The 22238-nt window shown below is 38.9% G+C and overlaps 1 protein-coding gene across 1 annotated transcript; it reads left to right on the top strand.

Moving 5' to 3' along the window:
• The first annotated feature begins 353 nt into the window (after positions 1 to 353).
• LOC145205593 (uncharacterized) lies at positions 354 to 18455 on the top strand. The gene is made up of 32 exons (XM_080078325.1): positions 354 to 522; positions 911 to 1098; positions 1559 to 1663; positions 2108 to 2236; positions 2435 to 2577; positions 2779 to 2926; positions 3248 to 3434; positions 3739 to 3862; positions 4334 to 4454; positions 4743 to 4941; positions 5128 to 5296; positions 5622 to 5790; positions 6067 to 6163; positions 6285 to 6464; positions 6992 to 7084; positions 7162 to 7751; positions 8036 to 8246; positions 8458 to 9105; positions 9343 to 9591; positions 9764 to 10065; positions 10452 to 10659; positions 10909 to 11663; positions 12074 to 12284; positions 12567 to 13211; positions 13500 to 14114; positions 14185 to 14298; positions 14590 to 15941; positions 16095 to 16184; positions 16253 to 16393; positions 16552 to 16591; positions 17008 to 17166; positions 17447 to 18455. Exons 1-32 carry the CDS (start codon positions 354 to 356, stop codon positions 17653 to 17655), a joined length of 8760 nt encoding a protein of 2919 aa, XP_079934451.1. The 3' UTR covers positions 17656 to 18455.
• The last annotated feature ends 3783 nt before the right edge of the window (positions 18456 to 22238 follow it).

Genomic DNA, 22238 nt, shown 5'->3' with positions numbered 1-22238 from the left:
TTATAATTTCCCACTGGTGAGAAATTTCCACCGGTTAGCAACTATAGGCATGGAGAATTGTTAAGAACAACCTTGATACATTTCAGCCTCAAGAAATTGTTGATACGTGCTAAGTGGTTTGTAACCTACACTTTGTACCTGTTGATTTGACTTTGTGGGTTAAAGATGTTACTGGTCAAAAAATGCGTAGTAAGAATCTAAAACATTAACACTAAGAGTCGCGCTTTACATAGCCTAGCTTAAAGGATGACTGCACATATGTACATTAAACAACATTAAAATAGTTGTTTTTGACAGAATGCAATTCCGAGCACGACCCAGAAGCTGCAGAAAGCCTGGAATGTGAATACCCGATGGTCAAGAACATCACCACGGTAACGGAAAGAGGCATAACTTGCAAGAAGGCGGAATGTATTTGTCCAGGCAATGACTCTCATTGTGTGGATAGAGAACAGTGCAATGCGCCTGGATGTTCGGAAGAATCAAACCACAAGTGCGACTGCGCAATCGATAGCACATGCGGTAAGTGGGTTAGTTGTGCAGGAGCGGTTTCCAACAAACCTATTAACTTCAAACATAGCCCTACAGAAAAAATATTACAGATTGTTATTCAAAAAATTTACAGATGGTTGATATTGTTTTTTTATGTACATGAATTTTGATTAAACACTGCAGTAGCTTAACGAGTAACACAACCACAAAATGTATTGTAGTCACTTTTAAAACCTCCCAAAGATTTATCTACAGTGCACATACGATGATTTAATTACGAAAGTCCATAAGAGTTGCTAAAGCAGTAACAGTTGTTGCAAAGCAAATCATGTATGCATTTCGAAAACTGCATTAAAATGTGTAAACGATCTATTCCCTTTCGATCAACTTTAGAAATGACACACAATTTATGTTTCAGTATGTAACCCTGCAACCTGTCCGACGCCGGAACCTTGCCAAGATTGTTATGAACCTGTGATACTCACTCCCGCTGACGGTACTTCAGAGGCGGCTTGTGCCAATTCCACGTGTTGCAACACTTACCAATGCACTCATGTGCAATGTCCTGATGATGGAAGTAGTCTTAAATGCGAATCTTATAAAAAGGTTGGTCAAGATTGCAGTTCCAGTTTCGATTTTTCTAAATTGATTATGATCGATGATACCTAATGGCAATTTTGTGTTTACTTAGTTTTCAAGTATATGTCATGAATACCCGCTGTATACTGCTCTAATGGTGACCTCCAGGTTACACACTAAATGACGAACTAGCAATTACATATTACCAGTAGCAGCGATTATGATTTCTGTGTTTAAGTTTTGGAGTCGAGATTACGTGAGGTTGTCGCCTGTTTGTCTTGTGGTGTGGCTAGATTTTTGTGTGTGTTTTATATCTGTAATCATCGTGTTTAATCGTTGGATTCTATTTGAATAAGATCGTACTGGCAAACTAAGGTAAGAATAAAACTGATTTAGTAACCTACAAAACGAATGGAACGTTGCACCAGTTATACTTTCTTAATATAGTGTCCAAAAAGCCTATTTATATCTATGTATTTTATTTTAGGTGGAATCATTTAGTAACGGATCGTGCTGTGATTCGTACCGATGTGTTTGCGATTATCCGAAGTGCGAAAACGTTACGTGCGAGTTGCCCAACACAAAACAAACGGTAAGATTTTGAACCCAAGTGACCACATGTGATGTTAGTGTGGAACTGAAATATTTGTGGTCAAGTTGTATTCACCGAAAAACATTGGAGCTCATGGCAAGATTCAAAACACCAGTGTCTATAACCAAATGTCAAACATATTCGACCGGTATATTTTTTTCGTAATATGTATTTCACTAGTTTTTGATCGGTATTGAAAACTTATTATCGATTACGGATTTAAAGAGAACTTGACGTTGTCTAGGAACAATTTTGCACCTAATCTAGACTTCATTTGAATCTTTTTGAATAAGCAACTGATTACACTTACAGGAAGAAAACGTTGCGACTGAATACAGTACAAACCATAATTGATTCATGCTTCCAACAAATACACAGTTATCAAAAAACAAGGTCCAGCACTTCATATATTTACCCATCGTTAATCTGTTAATAAACGTACAGGTGGGTAAGTTGAACCAGTGTTGTGAGGAACACGTTTGTTCTTGTACTCACTGTACGGACGACAATGGAGTACATCATGCTGAAGGAGAGTCATGGAATGCACCGCATGACCCCCTTTGTGTCAGACAGGTAACAAAAATGTACATGTTGTCCGCTTAGACTTTCTATCACTAAAAACAATATGACACCTACTAAATTTTGTAAAAGTTGACTTATTTTGAAAACAGTTAATACCCAGCATAACTAAATTTAAAACCTAACTTTACCATTGTCCCTAATTCATACCTACCTCTATTAAGCTTCAACTGACAACCTTTGTTGTTGTAGTCGTGTTACAAAGATTCAGGCGAGGGGTGCCCCACCATCGGTGTAAGGGACAACAAGAGATCGCGTTGCCCTCCAAAGCAAACCTGTGAATACTATGAAGACGAATTTCAATACCAAACCGACAATTGTTGCTATGACAACAAGTAACTTGTGCTTTATTTATGTGCTTTTATGTATGGCATTTTGCTAAACTTCCATGTCAAAAGAAACATATCAAAACCGTTAACCTTTGCATGTTACATCCAAAGTTTCTCCATTTGCCAAAATGACAAACATATGTTTTTGATTAGCTTAACGTAACGTGAAGATGATTTAAAGTAAGTTGTAGCAATATTTTTTTACAGCTGTACTTGCAACGAATCCAAATGCCCATGGAGCCCGTCGTCATGTTCCGTCACTGAACAAATGCTTATAAATCACACCCATACCAACGACTGCTGTAAAGTGAACTGCTGCGCAGCCAAGTGTGTAGACAACGGACGACACTACGGGGTAAATTATATTACTTACTGTAATACCAGAGGAGAAGCTTTTAGGTTTATGGGTTTTTTTTCAAAAAAAAAAAACGCTTTAACGTTTCGGCAAATGCTCATCCCATCATCAGTGATATCATTATTCACTATTAAACTTATAAACAATCTGTTTCTCGGCAATGCGCTTTCATGATTCCATGAAGTTTCCATGAAGATCTGATATATGATGCCTTTGTAAACAGGTTCACTGTTTAGTTAAATGTATTGAGAACGTTAAAACATCACTTTCAAATATCATAATGCACCAGAGAGACAAAGCAATAAAACGTTACTTCTTTAGGAGGGTGAAACCTGGAACCAAGAAACTTGCCAACCTAAAACATGTGTTTGCGACGGTTGTCGATGTACTGCGGAAGATATTGCACCGACATGCTCCCGTGAGGGTAAACCTAGTTGTCCCCGAAATTTGGAACCCATGATGATTGATAATCCGGAGGACCCGTGCTGTCCCGAATACGAATGCCCATGTAAGTACAATGCCAGCTTTAAAAATAGTGTGTTTAAGTCAGTTTCATTTTCACTTAAGATACTATTCGTTTCTAGTTAGTATTCCGAAGATTTGACGATATACAAATGCGTTTACCTTTAAACGCAATACGTATAATTTAAAGAAAAACTGACCTAAAAACTAAACACAAATTTGGACGAGCGATTGGATCACTTAACACACACCTATTTATTTTTCTAACTCCTTCTTGTACAAGCAAAATCATACACATAACTTTTCCCGGAGTGTAAGATTGTGTAAGATAGCTTCAACCCTATGTTTAGGTGATTGTTATGCATACGGTGACCCACATTACATGACTTTCGACGGACAATTCTACAACTTCATGGGCAAGTGTATCTACACATTAGTGAAAGAAAGAACGTCAGATCGTTTTCACGTTTACACGTAAGTAATTCTTTCAGAGGTAGCCTTTTTTGTGTGTGTTTCGCCGCCCTTTTCGCTTTATAATAACTTGTGTTTGCATTGTATGTCATTACCCTGATGAAGGTGTTTCGTATGGGACATCGAAACGTTGGCATATTACAATAAAAAACTGCCGGAAGAGCTAAAAATTCTGTTAATAAGAGGTAGTGGTAGTTACTAAAATATTCAAAAAATGCGCATTTTATATATTTTTATACATTTTATAAGTATTAAAGAGTAAAGTTTATTAAAGAGTAATAGCTCATTCGGAAAATGAAAACGTTTAATGCTCTGGAAAAGAAAAAAAGGGTCGCGTAAAAATGGTTTAAAATAAAAGCCTGATTGATGTATGCGAGAAAAAATTCAACCAAAAACGTTTAGTTGTTTGGTTCCATGTAAAGCGTTTAATTTTTGGTGGAAGCGGCCCATAAAATTTATGTTATTGGTTTGCAGTGACAACTCGGCATGCAAGTATTTTCCTTCCGAGGTTTCTTGTGTGAAGAATCTTTTCGTGGAATGGGAGGGAACTGTGGTGGCAGTGCGTCAAGTCGAGGGTCAGCACATCAACCCAGCGGTAATCTAATTGTAAAAATTGTTGTAGTTATATTTTTTAAATGCCCATTGTAAAAAATGCCAATATTATCAATGTTGAAAGAAATATGTTTTATTATTATGGCGTTACTGTCATTGGGGTAGAGGTGTTTTCATCTAGTCTCTTAAATCGAAGCTTGGGAGCTTGGGTTGAAATTAAAGTTTGTTTGTTTGTTTGTGTTTTTGGTCAGCCTTTGTATATTCACGACCGCGATTACCTTTTGGTTAAAATTGTACAAGAACTTAAAACTGCTATAAACTCCATTTTAAGGTTTTTGTCAACGATACCGCGGTACCTCAGCTACCTTGGAATGGTAACGGAATAACAATACTAAAAACCGGAGATGCAGTGGATGTATTAGTCCCGGAAATTCAATTGCAAGTGTCTTTTCTTGATATTATGTGGTATCCCATTGTGCGCGTGATACTGCCAAGGGAAAGATTCTTCAACCAAACTGTCGGTCTTTGTGGTAAGTACTGCAACCGTTCATGCTGTTCTTACAACAAAATAAAGATTAAGGTTAGGTGCGTGTAAAACACAAACAATTTTTCTGTTTTTAGATTTAATATCACACTATCATTTGTGTCGCTCAAACCTAACCGACAGAGAATGCTTATGCGGCGTTTTGATAGGGGCAGTTATTTTTTTATCTCAGGAACGTGCTCAGAAGACTACTCTGATGATATGGAAATGAGAAACCAAATCATGACAACCAATGCTACCGAATTCGGTATGAGCTGGTTTGTCGACCAAGAGGACGAGGACGACTTTGAAATTTGTATAAGGGACATTGTTCACCCACCTCCAAACTGCACCACAACCACGTACGTATATAGAATAGGTTGTATGTGTCATTTGTCATTGTGTCCGTTGCCTCGAATCAAATTACGTCAAGGAGATAAGGAATGGAATATTGAAACTAGAATTTAACTACCTATACCTAGTGTAGCTCCTCAAAACATCAAACAGAGCATGCGTTAAAAGTTTCATTTCCTATACATATTTAAGGTTAATCCTTCAAAAATAACAAACTTTGGTTCAAACAACTATAGCACATCATCAACAAGTAAATTGACTGGGTTGCTTTATGTGGAACACTTTCAACAAGATAGACAAGAAGCAAACGAAGTATTGTCTTATTTGGTGCAGATATACGACGGGCGGACTACAAGACGGATGTTGTGAATGCGCCAATACAACTTGTAGTTTTATGTCATCGCCAGTGTGGAATGAATGTTCGAATGTTGTTGATCTGATGTTGATGCGAAAACCTTGTGAAATGGATGCACTTTTGAACTGTATGGAAGGAAGAAGCACGGTAAATTTAAACCGCGTTTGTTGCGGTTACAAATGCATTTTTGAACGAAAATATTGTAAGCCGAAAGTTTGTTCTAGAAAACTCGAAAAGGTTTAAAATTTTACTTAAAAAAAACGTTGAAAATGCTTCTAGGTTTTTTATAAAAAGTCGAACGCCTGCGCTACAAAAAAATCACACAAACGTAGAACGCCTAAACCCTAAACCAATTATGTTTGAAAGGGAAAATACGGCCATGTTTAATTGCAAAAGTTAAAATCAATATCTTTGCATTCGCAGTGCAACGCTTGTAACTCAAGTGCAATCGAAACCTTGGCGACTAGATGCAAGGCTGTAGGAATTTGCGTCAAATGGAAAGAAGCTGCTAACTGCCCAGGTAATGTTTTTTTCCAAACTGGACACATTGCTTTATCAGCAGTTCATATGCTTCATTAAAGAAAAGCGATTTCATGTCATACATGTTTCGGCCTGTTTAAAATGTCTCGCTTTCTTTTTAGAAACAACTTGCAACGAAGGCTACGAATACAGGGAATGTGAGCCGAAATGTGCAATGACTTTAACTTGCGATAACTACAAGAATCCGATGTGTGTTGACAACTCGCCTAGCAGTGGGTGTTTCTGTCAAGACGGCTACGTTTTAAAGACAGCAGGTTCCAATGAGTGTGTGCCAATTGAATGTAAGTATCAATATGTATCTTCCTGACTCAAATGTGCTCACCCTGTCACATAAATGCTTTGTAGTGAAGGTCCAGCGCAATAAACATTTATCTACAGCTGTTTCTGGCCTATGGGTTAATGCGATTTTTATCGCCGAACGCGCGAGTCCCGCAAAAAATCCTGACGTGGGCTCAAATTCCACCGTGGGTTTTTGGTAAACCTCTTTTTCTACGTCATATGATGGTGAATGCTAGGTGAACGGCTCATTCGGTATGGAGCCTTCAATGGGCCTAGCGTAATGTAATCAAAACAATTTTAACTTAACATTTTTGTCAGCTAAATAACAACACCTAAATGACCGCGTGAAGACCCACTGTTAAAACCTGTTCGTTTTTATTTGAATGCAGTAACTGTACTAATTGAATCGAATATGTGTTGGAAAAGACTTATGCTGCATATGAATGTGGTGCAGACTTTATTATCTTACTAAGTTGGATTAAAAACGCCTCTGATAAAAATCGGGATGTTCTGTATTTTATTTCTTAAGGTTGCAAAGAATGTACTGTGCCAAGCTGCAGAGAAGACGAGAAACTGTGTGAAGTTGAATCAAGTGATCAATGTTGTGCAAACTACACATGTTGTAAGCTTTCCGTTTTTGTAACGTCCAAACCGTTAGGTTTTGTTAACAGAGAAGTTAAAATTTTGTATTATTTTTAGGTTGCAACCCCGATTATATACCATCTCAAGCAGAATGTTTTCTTGGTGAAAAATCAATCGTTGTACCTGCTGAAGGTTCGGTGTGCGCTCATTCTAAATGCGTTTGCCTCAACGATTCTGAAGAATACAAAACCATTTGTCATGGATATCAAGAGGCATGGGAAAAGTGTCAAAACAATTCCAAAAAGGAATTCACTATTACACAGGTGGAGGGACAGTGCTGTCCAATTTATGACTGCGTTTGCAAAGCATGCCAAGAACCGGCAAAATGCCCGGAGCATTACGATGTATATGAATACCCAAATGAGTGCAATTGTACCGAAAGAGTATGCCCATGCTTTGTGTGTTTTGATAACAATGGAAACCCCCACAAACTTCACGAAAGTTGGAATGCGACAAAGAGTGGTGGCAGTGGATGCACAAATTACGAGTGTAAGCACCATTCAAAATCTCACGATGAATGTTTCGAACCTTCGGTAATTCCGTGTCCATCTGTTGAAGAGAAAGAAGGCTACATTTTGATTGAAGAGAATTGTTGTAACACCTCACTGTGTAATGACTGTTTCCTGCCTGACGGAAGTGTTCAACCGGTAAGTAAAAATTAACAACAAAAGTCACCCACGTTTGTCCTCTTAGGCGAGGTTATGTTCTGTCTTTTGTTAAAACACATTTTTGCTTTGCCGGAAAAACAACAACAAACGTGTTGTTTTCTTTACCCCATCATGGCGCTATATGTAGAAATTAAAAATGTAACATCCGAATTTACGACCATTTCAAAACTAGGACAACTAAAATTGCAAACACAACAAGATTTTGTGTTAACATAGATACACAACATAGGTGAACATATTTTAAAATGTTTTATTTTTTTCAGTTCGACTCAACGTGGCAAGAGGTGGAAGATGGGTGTGTTGTGCATTACGAGTGTGGCCCTGAGCGACATACCAACTCATGTGGTGTTGTACGAACCACACACAATACACGAGACGATTGCCCTACTAAAGAAGAGTTTGATGACTGCTATGCTGATGAATATCTTGAAGAATCTCCTTCAGGGAATACATGTTGTGTTAACTACACTTGCAGTAAGTGACTGGAAAACTAACTTATTACTTTCGAATACCAGCTAAAGTTTTTTGGTGCACATTCTCCAGCATTTTCAAAAATTATTTTTTACAGTAGTTTTTATACATATCAACACTCACATTTTTAGTAATCAGATTTTGGAGAAACTCTTTAAATTATACTTGTCAGCGTGACACAATATGGTCATACGCATTTTTTTGTACTTTTAAGGTTGCAACGCATCCCTTGCCCCTCAACCCATCGAATGCAACGCTCCAGGCCAGTACAACGATACAGTTAAGATTCCTAACTACAAATGTTACGAAGAACCTGTTTGCGTATGCGACACAGAAATTTTAGTACTTCAAACTGAATGTGAGAGTTACTCTGAAGCTGAGGCAAACTGCTCTTCAAGAGATGACCGCTCTGTGTCCAAAATTCATGACGCCCCTGGATCTGGCCCAAACCCATGTTGCCCTACATGGTCATGTGAGTGTGACACTTGCTCCAACCAAGAAAGACCAGAATGTCCTCCCCATTATGAAGCTGTTGATATGAGCAAACCTTCTGATTGCTGCAAGGACTGGAAGTGTGTTTGCTATACATGTCAGACGACTTTTAACGGTGAAGTTCATAGGCTTAATCCGGGTGAAAACGTTACTTTGACGAGCCGAAGCAATAACTGCGACGTACGAGTTCGTTGCTTGCACACACGACTCAGAAACGACGGGTATTCGTGCTTCGAGATAGAAACAGAATATCGAGAGGAAGCGACGTGTCTGACTAAGCAGGAGTTTGAGAAACAGCACTGTTACCTGGAGGGATCTTACGCAGTAGAAAAGGATAGCACCGGCAAATGTTGTCAAGATTACACATGCGGTAAGTGTTTTTACATGTAATAAGATTAAAAACATATGACAAGGTTACTTTTACCCTATTTTGCATTTAGTTGAATTTTACACTAATTGCACGTTTGCATATCACTTAACCCACTGTTTTACTTGAAACGTTTTGTTTTTTGTAAGTATATTATGTTGCCGTTTTATTGTTTTTAATACAACTATTTTTGTTTAAGCATATTTTACCAGGATTTGTCCTTGTTTTTTTATGCTTTAGAGTGTGATTCCTGTACTCCACTGATTTGTGGGGGACTTGGAACCAAAAACAACTACACGAGACCAAACGAAACATGCTGTCCCGAAGAAAACTGCACTTGCATCTACACCGACATCAAATATTGTCCCGAAGAATTTCTTGTGTACATGGAAGGAGTAGAGTGCCCGGATTGTATCTGTCCTGACGGCTGCAACCATACAGACCACAGCTATGCAAACTGCACGGAGTACCTTGGATGCCATGTTGAAGGTGTGTGGTTAGTTATGTTCAAGTTGCGGTTATAAAATTAAAAATGATGCAAAGGGTCTGTTTGCTTGTGTAAACCCAGTTCTGTTGTTGCATTTTTCACCCATCACCTATGACCAATAATAGTACAGTAAACATTATTTATAATTTATAACCATTGCTTTCGTTTTTACAGTAACCCAGCAGGACTTTTGTGCATGCCCAATACAGAGCGAGTGCAAATGTAATCCTAACCTCTGTCCTGAACCGCCGAAGTGTGGCAAGTGTCAGCATTACACCACCGTCGCAAACGGCTCGAAATCGATTCACGACCAGTGCCACGGCTGCTGTAATGTATACCAGTGTGTGACAACACCTTGTGATCCGGACTACAACGTAACCAGCGTTCCTGATGGCTACAAACTGGTTTGGGACAACAATATGTGTTGTGCTAATGTGACATGTGACGCATGCTTCTGGGAGGAAGAGAAGATTGAGGTACGATATGCCCTGCCAGAAACGCTTGTTTTTGCCATAAGTAATAATGAAGTGCCTTTTGATTAAACACTTAATTAAAGCTCAAAAAGGTTTTTGAAACCAACGCAACCCAGCGTTTACTTTTAAATAGTAGATACATCGATAACCAGTATAACCAGCAATAAAGATTAGTTTGGTAGGTTTTGAGAGCCAAGGAAGACATACCCCTTAAACTATTTGATATGTGATTGAATAGTACTTTTTGAAAACACAAATTACATTTGTTTTTGCGTCACCCACATTAAAATGCCTTCCATTAGGTCTTGTTAAAAAATCGCCTTCAAGGCGGTAAAACAAAAAAGTTACCGTTTTCACCAGTGATAATCGGTGGTGTTTTTATTGTTCAGCGTGGCGGTATTATTTCGATTCCCGACGAAGGTGGATGTATGGTGAAGCACGTTTGTTCAGATAAAAAATACACAAGCCCAGACTTCTGTTACATACTTGAGGAATTTTACAATCCAAGAAGCAATTGTACAGAATACAAATGCAAAGAAGATCAAACATTAATTGAAGTTGATTCAACCGACCCGTGTTGCTCAAACTACACGTGTGGTGGGTCTTTTTGTCGCATTTTATATTAATGTTATTCCTAAGTTGCAAGGACGAATTTGTGTATTTATTTCTGCCTAACTTTAGTACAAAATGTTAAAACTATCAAACACATACGTGTAAACACGACAAAAAGTCGATGTAATATTTTCCGCATTTATCACTTATATATATATGTATGTGAGTGAGTGTTTTCTCGTAATCCGGGCTCGTTTTGTAAAGTTTTCATAACATTTTAAAAACATTTTGCAGTTTGCAATTCCGACTATGTACCACCTCCGATCGAATGTTCTCGTAGTTGGAAGTCTATCGTTGTTCCTCCTGAAGGTTCTGTGTGCGCTCATTCCAAATGCGTTTGCTTAAATGATACTGAAGAATACAAAAACGTTTGTCCTGGATATCAAGAGAAATGGGACAAGTGCAAGAACACTTCCATCAAGGAATTCACTATTAGACATGTAGAAGGCCAGTGTTGTCCAATTTATGACTGCGTTTGCTTAAACGATTCTGAAGAATACAAAAACGTTTGTCCTGGATATCAAACAGCATGGGAAAAGTGCCAGAACAATTCCATGAAGGAAATCACTATCGAACATGTGGAAGGCCAATGCTGTCCAAATTATGACTGCATTTGCATACCAAAAGAATTCTGCCCAGAAATTGAAACATTCGATTGCCCGCACGGATTTGTTCCCGCTTATGACGATGATGAATGTGGTTGTACTTACCAATTCTGCACATGTTACTCCTGTAAGGATAACACTGGAAATCGCCATTGGCCTTTTATCGGCAAATGGAATGAGACGAATAGTGATGGCAATGGTTGCACAAATTATGAGTGCGATATTATAAATAAACCCTTACCACTTGAAGACGGATGTTACGAACCTTCAATAATTCCCTGCCCGCCTGTTGAAGAAAAAGAAGGCTACGTTTTGGTTGAAGAGAATTGCTGTAACACTTCGGTGTGTTACGACTGTTTCCTACCTGACGGAACCGTTAAACCGGTAAGTGGAAGAATAAGTATAAAAAACAAACGTATTAAATTAAAATCTGTAGAAAACAGTCACTTTTAGATAAACCTGTTCAAGGTAAAACACAAACTATCCCCTTGATTTAGAAGGTCGGTGGCTGTAAATCATTCGTGGGCAACTATGTTATATAAGAAAACCTCCGAAAGAAATTTCAAAAACAGTCGTTTAAAATCAACAAAAGTAAAAATCAAACAAAATGAGTAGACAGTGAAAAACAGTATCTTCAGCAAATGTACAGAACTGGTTACATTTATTAACCAGACTTAATTGAGCTTTGGTACGGTTAACCAAACCAAAACAGAGACTTTTGTAATTTTGGCTTAAGATTAAATGTTGTTAATCGGACGTTAAAGCAAAATAACCGTATTATTTCGACTTTTTAGTTTGGTTCATTGTGGCAAGAGGTGGAAGATGGGTGTGTTGTGCATTACGTGTGCGGTCCTGAGCGACATACCAACTCATGTGGTGTTGTACGAACCACACACAATACACGAGATGATTGCCCTACTAAAGAAGAGTTTGATGATTGCTTTGCTGATGAATATCTGATAGAATCTCCTTCAGGAAATACATGCTGTGTTAACTACACCTGCAGTAAGTATTAGATGACACACGCTGTTCAATTTGTGCTGAAATGGATTTTCGGGGTGTTTGCATGATAAAACTCACCCAGAAAATATCATGCAAGCCACATTTATGATGTTATGTAACAATATTATTCTTTACGAATTTGAAATATTTTTAATGTGATGTTGGCTAGTTGTTTCCATCAAAACTTTCTTCTCACAACAATTTAAGTTTTATCCTTGCAGAAGTGTTTTTACCGATTCTCAAATGCATGGCTGTTTTAAATATTATAATTTTATGTGTGTTTAGATTGCAATGCATCCTTCGCTCCTCAACCCAAGGAATGTAACAATCCTGGCCAGTACAGCGACTCAGTCGATAATCCTGATTCCCGATGCTTTAAAAAACCTGTTTGCGAATGCGACACAGAAATTTCCGTTCTTGAAACTGAATGTGAGAGTTACTCTGAAGCTGAGGCAAACTGCTCTTCAAGAGATGACCGCTCTGTGGTCAAAATTCATGACGCCCCTGGAACTGGCCCAAATCCATGTTGCCCTACATGGTCATGTGATTGTGACCGTTGCTACACCCAAACAAGGCCAGAATGTCCTCCCCATTATGAAGCTGTTGACATGAGCGAACCTACTGATTGTTGCAAGGACTGGAAGTGTATTTGTTATACCTGTCAGGGTACTTTTAACGGTGAAGTTCGAAGGTTTAATCCGGGTGAAAACGTTACTTTGAAGAACCAAATCGATCACTGTGACATTCGTGTTCGTTGCTTACACACACGAATCGGTGACGAGTATTCATGTCATGAGTTGAGGACAGAGTATGAAGAGGCAACAACGTGTTTGACCCAGCAACAGTATGAGGATAAATATTGTAACCGGACCGGGTCGTACGCAATGCCGGTTGATAGATCGGGCGTATGCTGTCAAGAATACATATGCAGTAAGCGCTTTGCAATTTATTTGTAAATTTCCAAAACCTAAGTAGTAAATGAATATCCTATGTCGTTTCAGACATTACTGCATTACATGCATTTAGCAAAGTAACTGTTCCTCACAGCTGGTCTGTAAACATTTAATAGTCATGCGATTTATTCGCCGGTATGTTTTACTATTCTATTTTAATCATCATACAGTAGGCATCTTTGACTTATTCCACCATTATCAAATTGCTGTTTGTTAATGATTTAAACGTTAAAACAGGAACTGGCAAATATTTTTTTCCATGCAGCATGCGACGAACCTGACACGGTCTTTTGCTCTTATCCTGGCGAAAAAGTCGTCCAAGGTTGCAACACCACTGAAGAATGTCCCTGTCTGGAATGCAACTGCACAGATAACACCGAGCTTCTAAAACTTGCGTGCCCCAGTTACAGTAACGCTTTACTGAACTGTGGGTTCTGCAACGTTCCAGTGGCATCAAAAGAGATATCTTCCTACGGACCGTGTTGTCCTGTATACAATTGCGAAAGCAAATGCAATGACACAATAGTCGAATCAACGTGTCCTACCGGTTATATATACAACAATATGAAGGACAGTTGCGGTTGTCATGACCCTATTACTTCAGGTTGTGTTTGTAACTCTTGTCAGGATGGCAACGATGGTTTACATCTTGAAAGCGACATATGGTCAGAGTTAGACAACAGTGGTTGTAATCAGAACTATACATGCGTGCTTAGTAATGAAAAGAAACGGGACGACAGCGTAAGATGTTTCAACGGAACACAACTCGATGCGATCTGTCCTCCGCCGAAAGACTGCGGCTCCTGTGATACTCGAATGGAAGTGACATACAACTTGACTCAAATCGACCCGAACCCTTGCTGCGTAGAAGATTACTGCGGTGAGTTTAACCTACATGACACAAACACAAATTGTAATCCTCTTTTGTTAATGTGGGGATTTTTATTCAGAACCACCGCCGTGCCCGTCTTCATCAACCTACCAGACACAAAACTGCCCATCATTTGAAGTGGTTGAAAGTTACAAAACAAATCCTTCCGACTGCTGTGACTCTTTCAGATGTGGTAAGTCTTATACAAAAAACTGATTAAAGGTAAATAATTAAGTAAAACAAGCGTTAACTTAAAAAACGAAAAAGCCGATGGCATTGATGTATATGTTCGTTGTATTGGTCAGGCATTCAGATAATTAGAGTCGAATGTGACGTAGTATTTGCAGTGTAGAAATTAAAAAATAACATGAATCTTAGTAAAAGTTTGCTGCGTGGTTTTGTTTGTAAATTTTATTCTCAGACAAATACCATACCGCTTTGTACAAGGCACATGCTATTTTAATGGTATTTCGTTTTTTTACAGTATGCAAAGAGCCGGAATATTCATCTACACCACTAGAGTGCAACGAGCCTGGTAATATTTCGGCCCCTTTTACAAACGGGGAAAACACCTGCTATCAGTGTATTTGCAGTGATGAAACGGCAGTGCTTGCAGCTGAATGTCCAGGCTATAAACAGGTAGCAGAGAACTGCACAGGTTTAAGAAGCACCATAGTAGTGAACGCGGGTGAAAGCAGTGGTGAATACGAATGTTGCCCTGAGTACAAATGCGAATGCAGAGGAGGAACTGTGGACAATTGTGATGATGGCTACAAAATTATAGACATACGCAAGCCTAATGATACGTGCCCCTTACAAACGTGCTGTTGCGACAGTTGTGCATTACAAAACGGCACTCGCATAATCCGGGGTTCAAACATCGATATTCCTGACGAATACGGATGTACAAGAACGCATTTGTGCTCCAACAACAGATTGAAGGCTTCAGACGATGCATGCTCAGTATGCTTACAACTTCAAGAAATAAACCGACAAACATGTACAACAAAAGAACAATATGAAAGTCAAGCATGCGAAGACTACAAACATGCCGTGGAGTTATTTAGTGGTATTCCGCAACCGTGTTGTGTAGAATACAACTGCACTTGCAGCCCTTGTGGAGACGATTACATAGAATATCCAGATGATAAACCCAATGCATGTGAGATGTACACTCCGTCTACAGTGGCAGAAAACCCTCGACAAGAGTGCTGCCCCACATACAAAATAGTCTGCAATGCAACAGCTGTTACCCCTGTTCCAGAATGCCCTGAAAATCATTTCCCAGTCGAACTGGCTGAAAAGGATCCGGCCACAAACGGGTGCTGCAACAAATACGTTTGCAGATGTGACGTTTGTGAGTTAGAAAACGGTGAGGTTAAAAACCTCCACGATACTTGGACTGAGACTGTACTCAACGGATGCAACGTAACTTGGGAATGCAGCTCACAGCGACTGAACGAATCCGACCTGGAGTCCTGCCACTTAGCCGTCAGGACAAGAGATCCGAGAGATAGTTGTCTGTCCCAATCCGAGTATGAAAACAAAAACTGTCTGCAGTACGAACTTGCTGTCGCGAGTTCCGTTGATGTAGATCGCTGTTGCGATGATTTTGTTTGCGAATGCAATAGTGTGGATGTTCTTGAAACTATCTGTCCCAATTACACATTGACCTGCAGCGCGTTGACGGAAGAAATAACTGCTGGTGTTCTGTCAGGCACCCATGACTGCTGTCCCAAAAAAGAATGTGTTTGCCGAGACGATACGGAACTTGAAACGTTGTGCGAACAGTGGGATACTACTTTTGCTTGTCCTACAGGATCCCGCCGAGTAACGGTAAGCTTTGGATTACTAAAACGGATCTAAATCTAACGCTAGACCAGTCCTAGGTTAGCATAGTCACAAGCTATCCATACAATTTTTTAAGACTAATAAGCAATACATTTATTTCATGTCAAAATTGTAATGTTGGTTGTCTTTGTTTTTAAGGTTGTAGAGAGAAACCCACTGAAAGGTATTTGCTGTCCTAAATACGAATGCTCCTGTGAAAAGTGCGTTCATGAAAACGGCGTCTTTCCCGTAAGTAACATTTGGTAAAAAAGGTTTACTACGCAAAGTTGTGTACATATCCAATGTTTTTTTTGCAGCCCAATACGACATTCGCATTGCAAAATGATAGTTGTAAGGTTGCAGAGTGTGTCATTGATGAGGCGACCAATTGCCCTGCAGTTATTAAAAAAGACAAGTACGATGACTGCAAACCCGTCAATAAAACCCTTTGCGAGCTGGTAAGTTCAGCCTTGTAACCTAAAAGCCTACCTAAAAATTAATCTCATAATCAAGAGACCCATCTAACTGCTCCAAAAAGGATGAAAACAAATTACATAGTACATGGAGTTGAAAGGTAACAATGTGAATAGTTCTCCCATTTACTTATTTTTTTCAGGACGGAGGGGAGGTTAAGATCGTGGACTGCTGTCCTAATTGTAAGTATTTTCTTATTAGACTAATTGTTAGATGTAATGCTTGTATCAAGCAGACAATCGTTTTGTGAAAATCTTGCTTGAAAAGCTGTTTGTTCTACTATTATATATGTATACGTGTGTATTACTAGCGCAATTGAACGTTGTACTACACCGAGGGTCAAAACATCATAAATACCTAATTGCTCGTTATCATTGCCGCATATAATAAGATAAATTTGAAATGACTTAAACTTTTGACAGGTTGTAATTTTGTATAGTAATAGCATTACTTTCCAATGCATTTTATAACTAGCAATTTAGGTAAATCGTAAGCATTTTTATATGACAGTATTGTTGGCATTTCTACCACTGAACACTAACAACCGCTGAACACTGACAACCACTGAATACTAACAATAGATTTTTCTATATTTTAGGCACCCATGATAAATGCAGTAAAAGAGTGAAGACCTTTGTTTTGAGCGCAACCCTGGAAGGTCAGTTCTGTTGGACACCGAATGAAGTTGAGGTGACGGTTTGCGAGGGCCCTTGTACTACAATACGAGGTCACAACGTGCTTACCGGCGACGTGGAAGGTAAGAAATGTTCGAGAAAAACTACCTTGATTTGAAATCAGAAAGTGTAAAGTACACATCATCGGATAAAAAAGCAAAAATATTAAACGCAGACTTTGTGGTGTGTTACCGATTTACTTCCTTCCATATTATGTTTAAGCGAATTATACAACAAGACAGAAACGCCTTTAGGTACAAACGTCACCTTAAACTAATGTTACATTTTGCCACTTTTTATGTCCGCTCGTTTGCGCACAATTTTAAATTGGCTGCTGCATCTAACACCGATATTTTTATTAAGGCAATTGCAAATGTTGCAAGGAGACCACTACAATAGCAAGGGAATATCCCATGGTATGTGTGGACGACGTTCCACGAACTCACAACTACGCTGAAGTGATCGATTGTGGCTGTGCCGAAGTTGAATGTGATGCTACAGCCGCAAGATCCAATCAATTTCCCGAGTCGAATCAAACTCCAGATATTTCAGCGAATATAGCGGTCCCATGACAGCCGTGGTCCGCCGTGCTTTTATTCGCTATTACCGCTATACATATGCTTCAGGCCAATTTATTTTAAGTCAGATGGCGAATAATCGCACGGCGATCGCAGAAGCAACTGTCAAATTTAAAAAGAAAATGAATAAACTACAGCTAACTTTATGGTGTAGGTTGGAAAACTTTTCGGACAGTTGCTTCAGCTACTCCGTCCATTAGTGATGCGCTTGTTTTATTCGTTCAAAGACTACATCGTTGTTTTAATCAATGTCAATAATCTGATTTTTGTGTCTTGTTGAAAGCTTTATCGTATTAAGCAGAATGTTTTTAAGACATGATTATAAGATTTTGAAGAACGAACTGTTTACATCTTGTAAACCACAAGAACGAAACGTTACTTCGCCAAAAGGTTGATCGTATTACTTTAATATTGTTTGTTACCAACCCAGACCCACAAACCACAAATAAGTTGTCTGTCTTTTGTCGTCTTGTCCGCCTCTGACTGCGCTGTAAAATTGTCGTTTTGTCCCACTATGACTGCGCATTAAAATTGTTGTCTTGTCCGCCTCTGACTTTTGCACTAATTTGGTGTCATCGCATGCTAACAGATTTTTGTACAGACTCATTATCATTTCTATGCCAAATTGATAAACCGGGAGTAAATGTGCAATACGCAGTCGACTTCATTTCATCCAATTCATCCGAATTCTAACGCTTTGCGCTTTTGCGGTTTGTTGCTTGTCGCTGGTTTTCACACAACAATGCATTTATCACCCTGTGCTTGCACATATAAAAAGCTTTGTCATTTTCATTTTGTCGATAACAAGGTTGTTGCTTGTAGAGTCTATAGTTTTATCAGCCTGTTTTGGGCTGGAAAGTTTATTGGCTAAAGACAAGGGAAACATAAAAATGTTACATAAATGGTTGCGATCAACCTACGTTAAAACTTTTTGTAAAAACCTAACAAGCAAAGAATTTGTTACATGAAAATCTAAACGTAAATTTTCGAAATTCACTTAGGGTTTTAAACCAGATAAAAACCGCAATAGATCAGCTTTAATATTCTCCTCATTAAATAAATAAACTACTGCACTGTCGCGGATTTTCCTGAAAAAACAACAACAAGCCATTATGGCGCCAAATTTGATTGCAAAACCATGCAGAAACATCAGTCTGATGTCATGTTTCAGCTGTAGATGCAACGTGCTGTTTAGTCTACCTCCTTTGTACGGCGTCATGCTTAGGTGAGCTTAAAGGTTCCGGTCTAGTTCTTATGGCCTTATCAAATTTACAGTGGTTGTGGAAAATGTTAAACCGAAATAAAACAGTGAGTTACTGGCTTTTAGTTAATGTTTTGAGAATGGATCACTTCAACAAACCGAAGACGTGTCACGTGTGAGGTAAGATATTTGTCATTTCAGTTTTGGGTGATTTGTAATTGTCTCTTGTATTGTTGGAAAACAACATTGACAATAGGCCCAAATGCAAAGCATGAAGAATGTGTATCTACTAATCTACAAAGCTCTCCCTATTCACACATATGAATGGTACATACCATGTAAATGTCAGTGGTATATTGCTATCCTGTTGTCCCTGATAAATCTAAATCAGAAATAGCAATACTACATGTAATATATCTCATTCTTCATACCTGCTGCATAAAGTCATATTACCTTGTTTTGAGGGGCAGTAAGTTATAAAATACTACTACTGTTTAACGATGTGGTGCATACTGCCATATCACTGTAAAATTGGAATTGCTTAAGTTATATACAGTACTTTAAACACATGTTATACCAACACCCAAAGACTTACACACTTAATCTTCTCACCACACAACACCAATTGTCCAGAAAAACAGCACTAGTTTAAGCATTGTTCAAGTTTAAACTATGCTAAAGTCTGACTCTAGATCAGTTTATGACACGTTTTCTTAAACGTGCCTGCAACTGCATTTATGTGTACTACAAATGCTTTACAATAATTTCCTTTACATTCAAGCATTTTAGGTAAATGATTTGACTTGCATATTTGTTGGGTCATGTTTAGTCAATGAATTTGACATGTTTAGAAAATCTTTGTATTTTCCACAACTTAGTTTACCATGGTTTTAATCAAACAACTATAAAACAAAAAATCAACCAATTTAGCGGGTTTGCTTTTTGTGCTTCATTTATGCTCTAGACTTCCACATTTACTTTTTAGTTTGGGCAATTGTCTTTACCCTGCAGTCGTCAAGCACCACATTTGGATATCCATTTCCATATTATACAAACACTATTTTCGTTTTATTGTCGATTTGACTTCCAGAGGCTTTCCGTTGCGTGCACTTTTCGATTTATTTTGTGCTGTAAAACATCTATTTTTTATGAACATTACTTGACTATGTTTAAACAATGTGTTTGAAATTTGTTTTTCCTACCGATCAAGACCATACCAATGTGTCCAGGTTTTATTAATTAAGACAGTAATGAAAAGAAACTGAACATTAAAAGGCTTCGTAAAAAATAGCCAAGTTATGGTAAGGTAAAGTTAGTCGACCGAACGAAAGTTGAGCCGTTAATTAAGCGATTAACCGCATCCCTTTCCGGGCGTTTTATTCCCACATTCCCGTTCCTGATTATTGCTTAAGAGCCACGCAATAGTGTGAAATGATCACGTTTTGGAAACAGAGTTCGCGTCATAATATTTACCCCAAAATAATCTATTGATAAAACGAACTTGGAGAATTTGCATTCCTAGAACCTGTTAACCAATCACTCGGAAACGGCAGACACGATTGTTTTTAGAGGTTAAGATCGTGAAACGTGGCGCCGGGGTTCTCGCATGCGAAAGACTTTAACGTAACTTCCTGACAGGCGCCAAGGAAAAGTCCGCGCACTCAACTGTGCACTCGGCTTGTTTGCGTCGAACACGCTTCCAAGTTGCCGGGTCGGGGCATAGGAGCAAGAAATCCTTTGCGTCACCGGCACGCTGCAAAGAAGGCAGATGGGTATTCGTGTAACCCGGAACTTGGGGCTATATAAGCCCCAATGTTCTCCCCATAAAAGCCATTCCGAAGGGGTAGATTGAATAATCGTCCCAACCGGCTTTTGTGAAAACTAGTTTTGATTCTCTAATTCCATCATGGTTTGGGGGAAGAGAGTGTCTAAGCGCCCATGGTTGGCCACTGCTCTGCTTTTTGCGACAATGTTGGCTTTCGTAGGGTTATCAGAGGCAAGAAGCTGGTCAGAATGGCTCCCTTGGGGGTCTTGCACTCAAACTTGCGGCCAAGCTACTCGTGTTCGACGTCGTTATTGTAAGGCGGTTGATTTTAGTGACACAACCCCTTGTTCCCAGAATCCGGATGACGACCTTGAATCGGCAACGTGCATGGTGACACCATGCCCGGTAGAAAGTAAGTTTAAGTTGTTTCTGTAAACCATGTGAGTGCCGCAAATCTTTGCATATTGTTCGATGTTTTGTCTATTAGACTCTAGCACCGACGCGATTTCTTCACGCTTGGTGTCGGTCGATTACTGTATACAACTCTTTTGTGGACCTGATTTAAACTATACGCTATGCGGTTTTGTGCGTCAAACGAATATGACGTTAATCGTACCGTAATTCTTCCAAACTCAAGGGCTTGGATTCTAACCGGCATCGCATTATTTAGAGGTAAACATGTGGTTTAAATGGCATATATGCGTCGGATCAGCATTAACTAACTCGTCCTTTAACTTGCTTTCATTAGCAAATAGGATATATGGTGCTTAAGTTCGCTAGCATTGCGCACAAAATTATTTAAACAAATAATTCTGTCGGGTAAACTTGCGGATTTCTATTAATTCAGGCATAAACCAGCCGATCTTGTACCAAGTTAAAACTGAAAGCACTGGTGGGCTTGTTCAACATTTGTAGGATTAAACAACGTTGTCTTGGCGTTTTGTACCAAACTAACGATGCGAAACAAACCTCACAAAGGTTAGGTGCAATGCCTGGTTTGCATTGAGTGGGGTTTAAAGGCTGCAACAGAAACGGGTTCTATGTTAACTTATGTCGAATAAAAGATGCGTACTATGTGGCGTGATAAACACAGGGGAATAATGGTTTAGCATATTTTCATTTTTAATCTACGCCAAATTGCGTGAAAAATGAGCTATACGTTTTGTCATACCTTTACAACTGTACATAGTGTATATACACCAAATTACGAACCTTTGTTATCGACGTTGCGTTTTTTGTGTTACATAATCAAATCTTTTCGCGTTTCAGATTGTGGTGGGGTTTTAACGGACGATAAAGGAGCGATTGAAACTCCTTTATATCCGAATGCCTATGCCGCTGGTCTCAACTGCACATGGGAAATAAAGGCTCCTGAGCATTACCACATAGAACTCATTTTCCAAGACTTTAACCTTGAAGATTCAGACTCGTGTCGGTACGTTATCCAACTACAAGATTTGCTCTGTATTACGTTCTGTGATAAATTACAACCAAATACTGCGGCCAGATCAATTGCTCACTCCGATTATGAGCAAATGTCATAGAATAAGACATCCACATATTTTAAGTATTTAAACGTTTTAACTGCTTGTGCTTGCCTACAGCCTGGTA

This window comes from Phallusia mammillata, chromosome 8, assembly GCF_965637545.1.
Source record: "Phallusia mammillata chromosome 8, kaPhaMamm4.hap1.1, whole genome shotgun sequence".
Taxonomy (NCBI): Eukaryota; Metazoa; Chordata; class Ascidiacea; order Phlebobranchia; family Ascidiidae; genus Phallusia; species Phallusia mammillata.
Note: the sequence above shows the minus strand (reverse complement) of the source record. Positions and strands in the feature narration are given on the sequence as shown.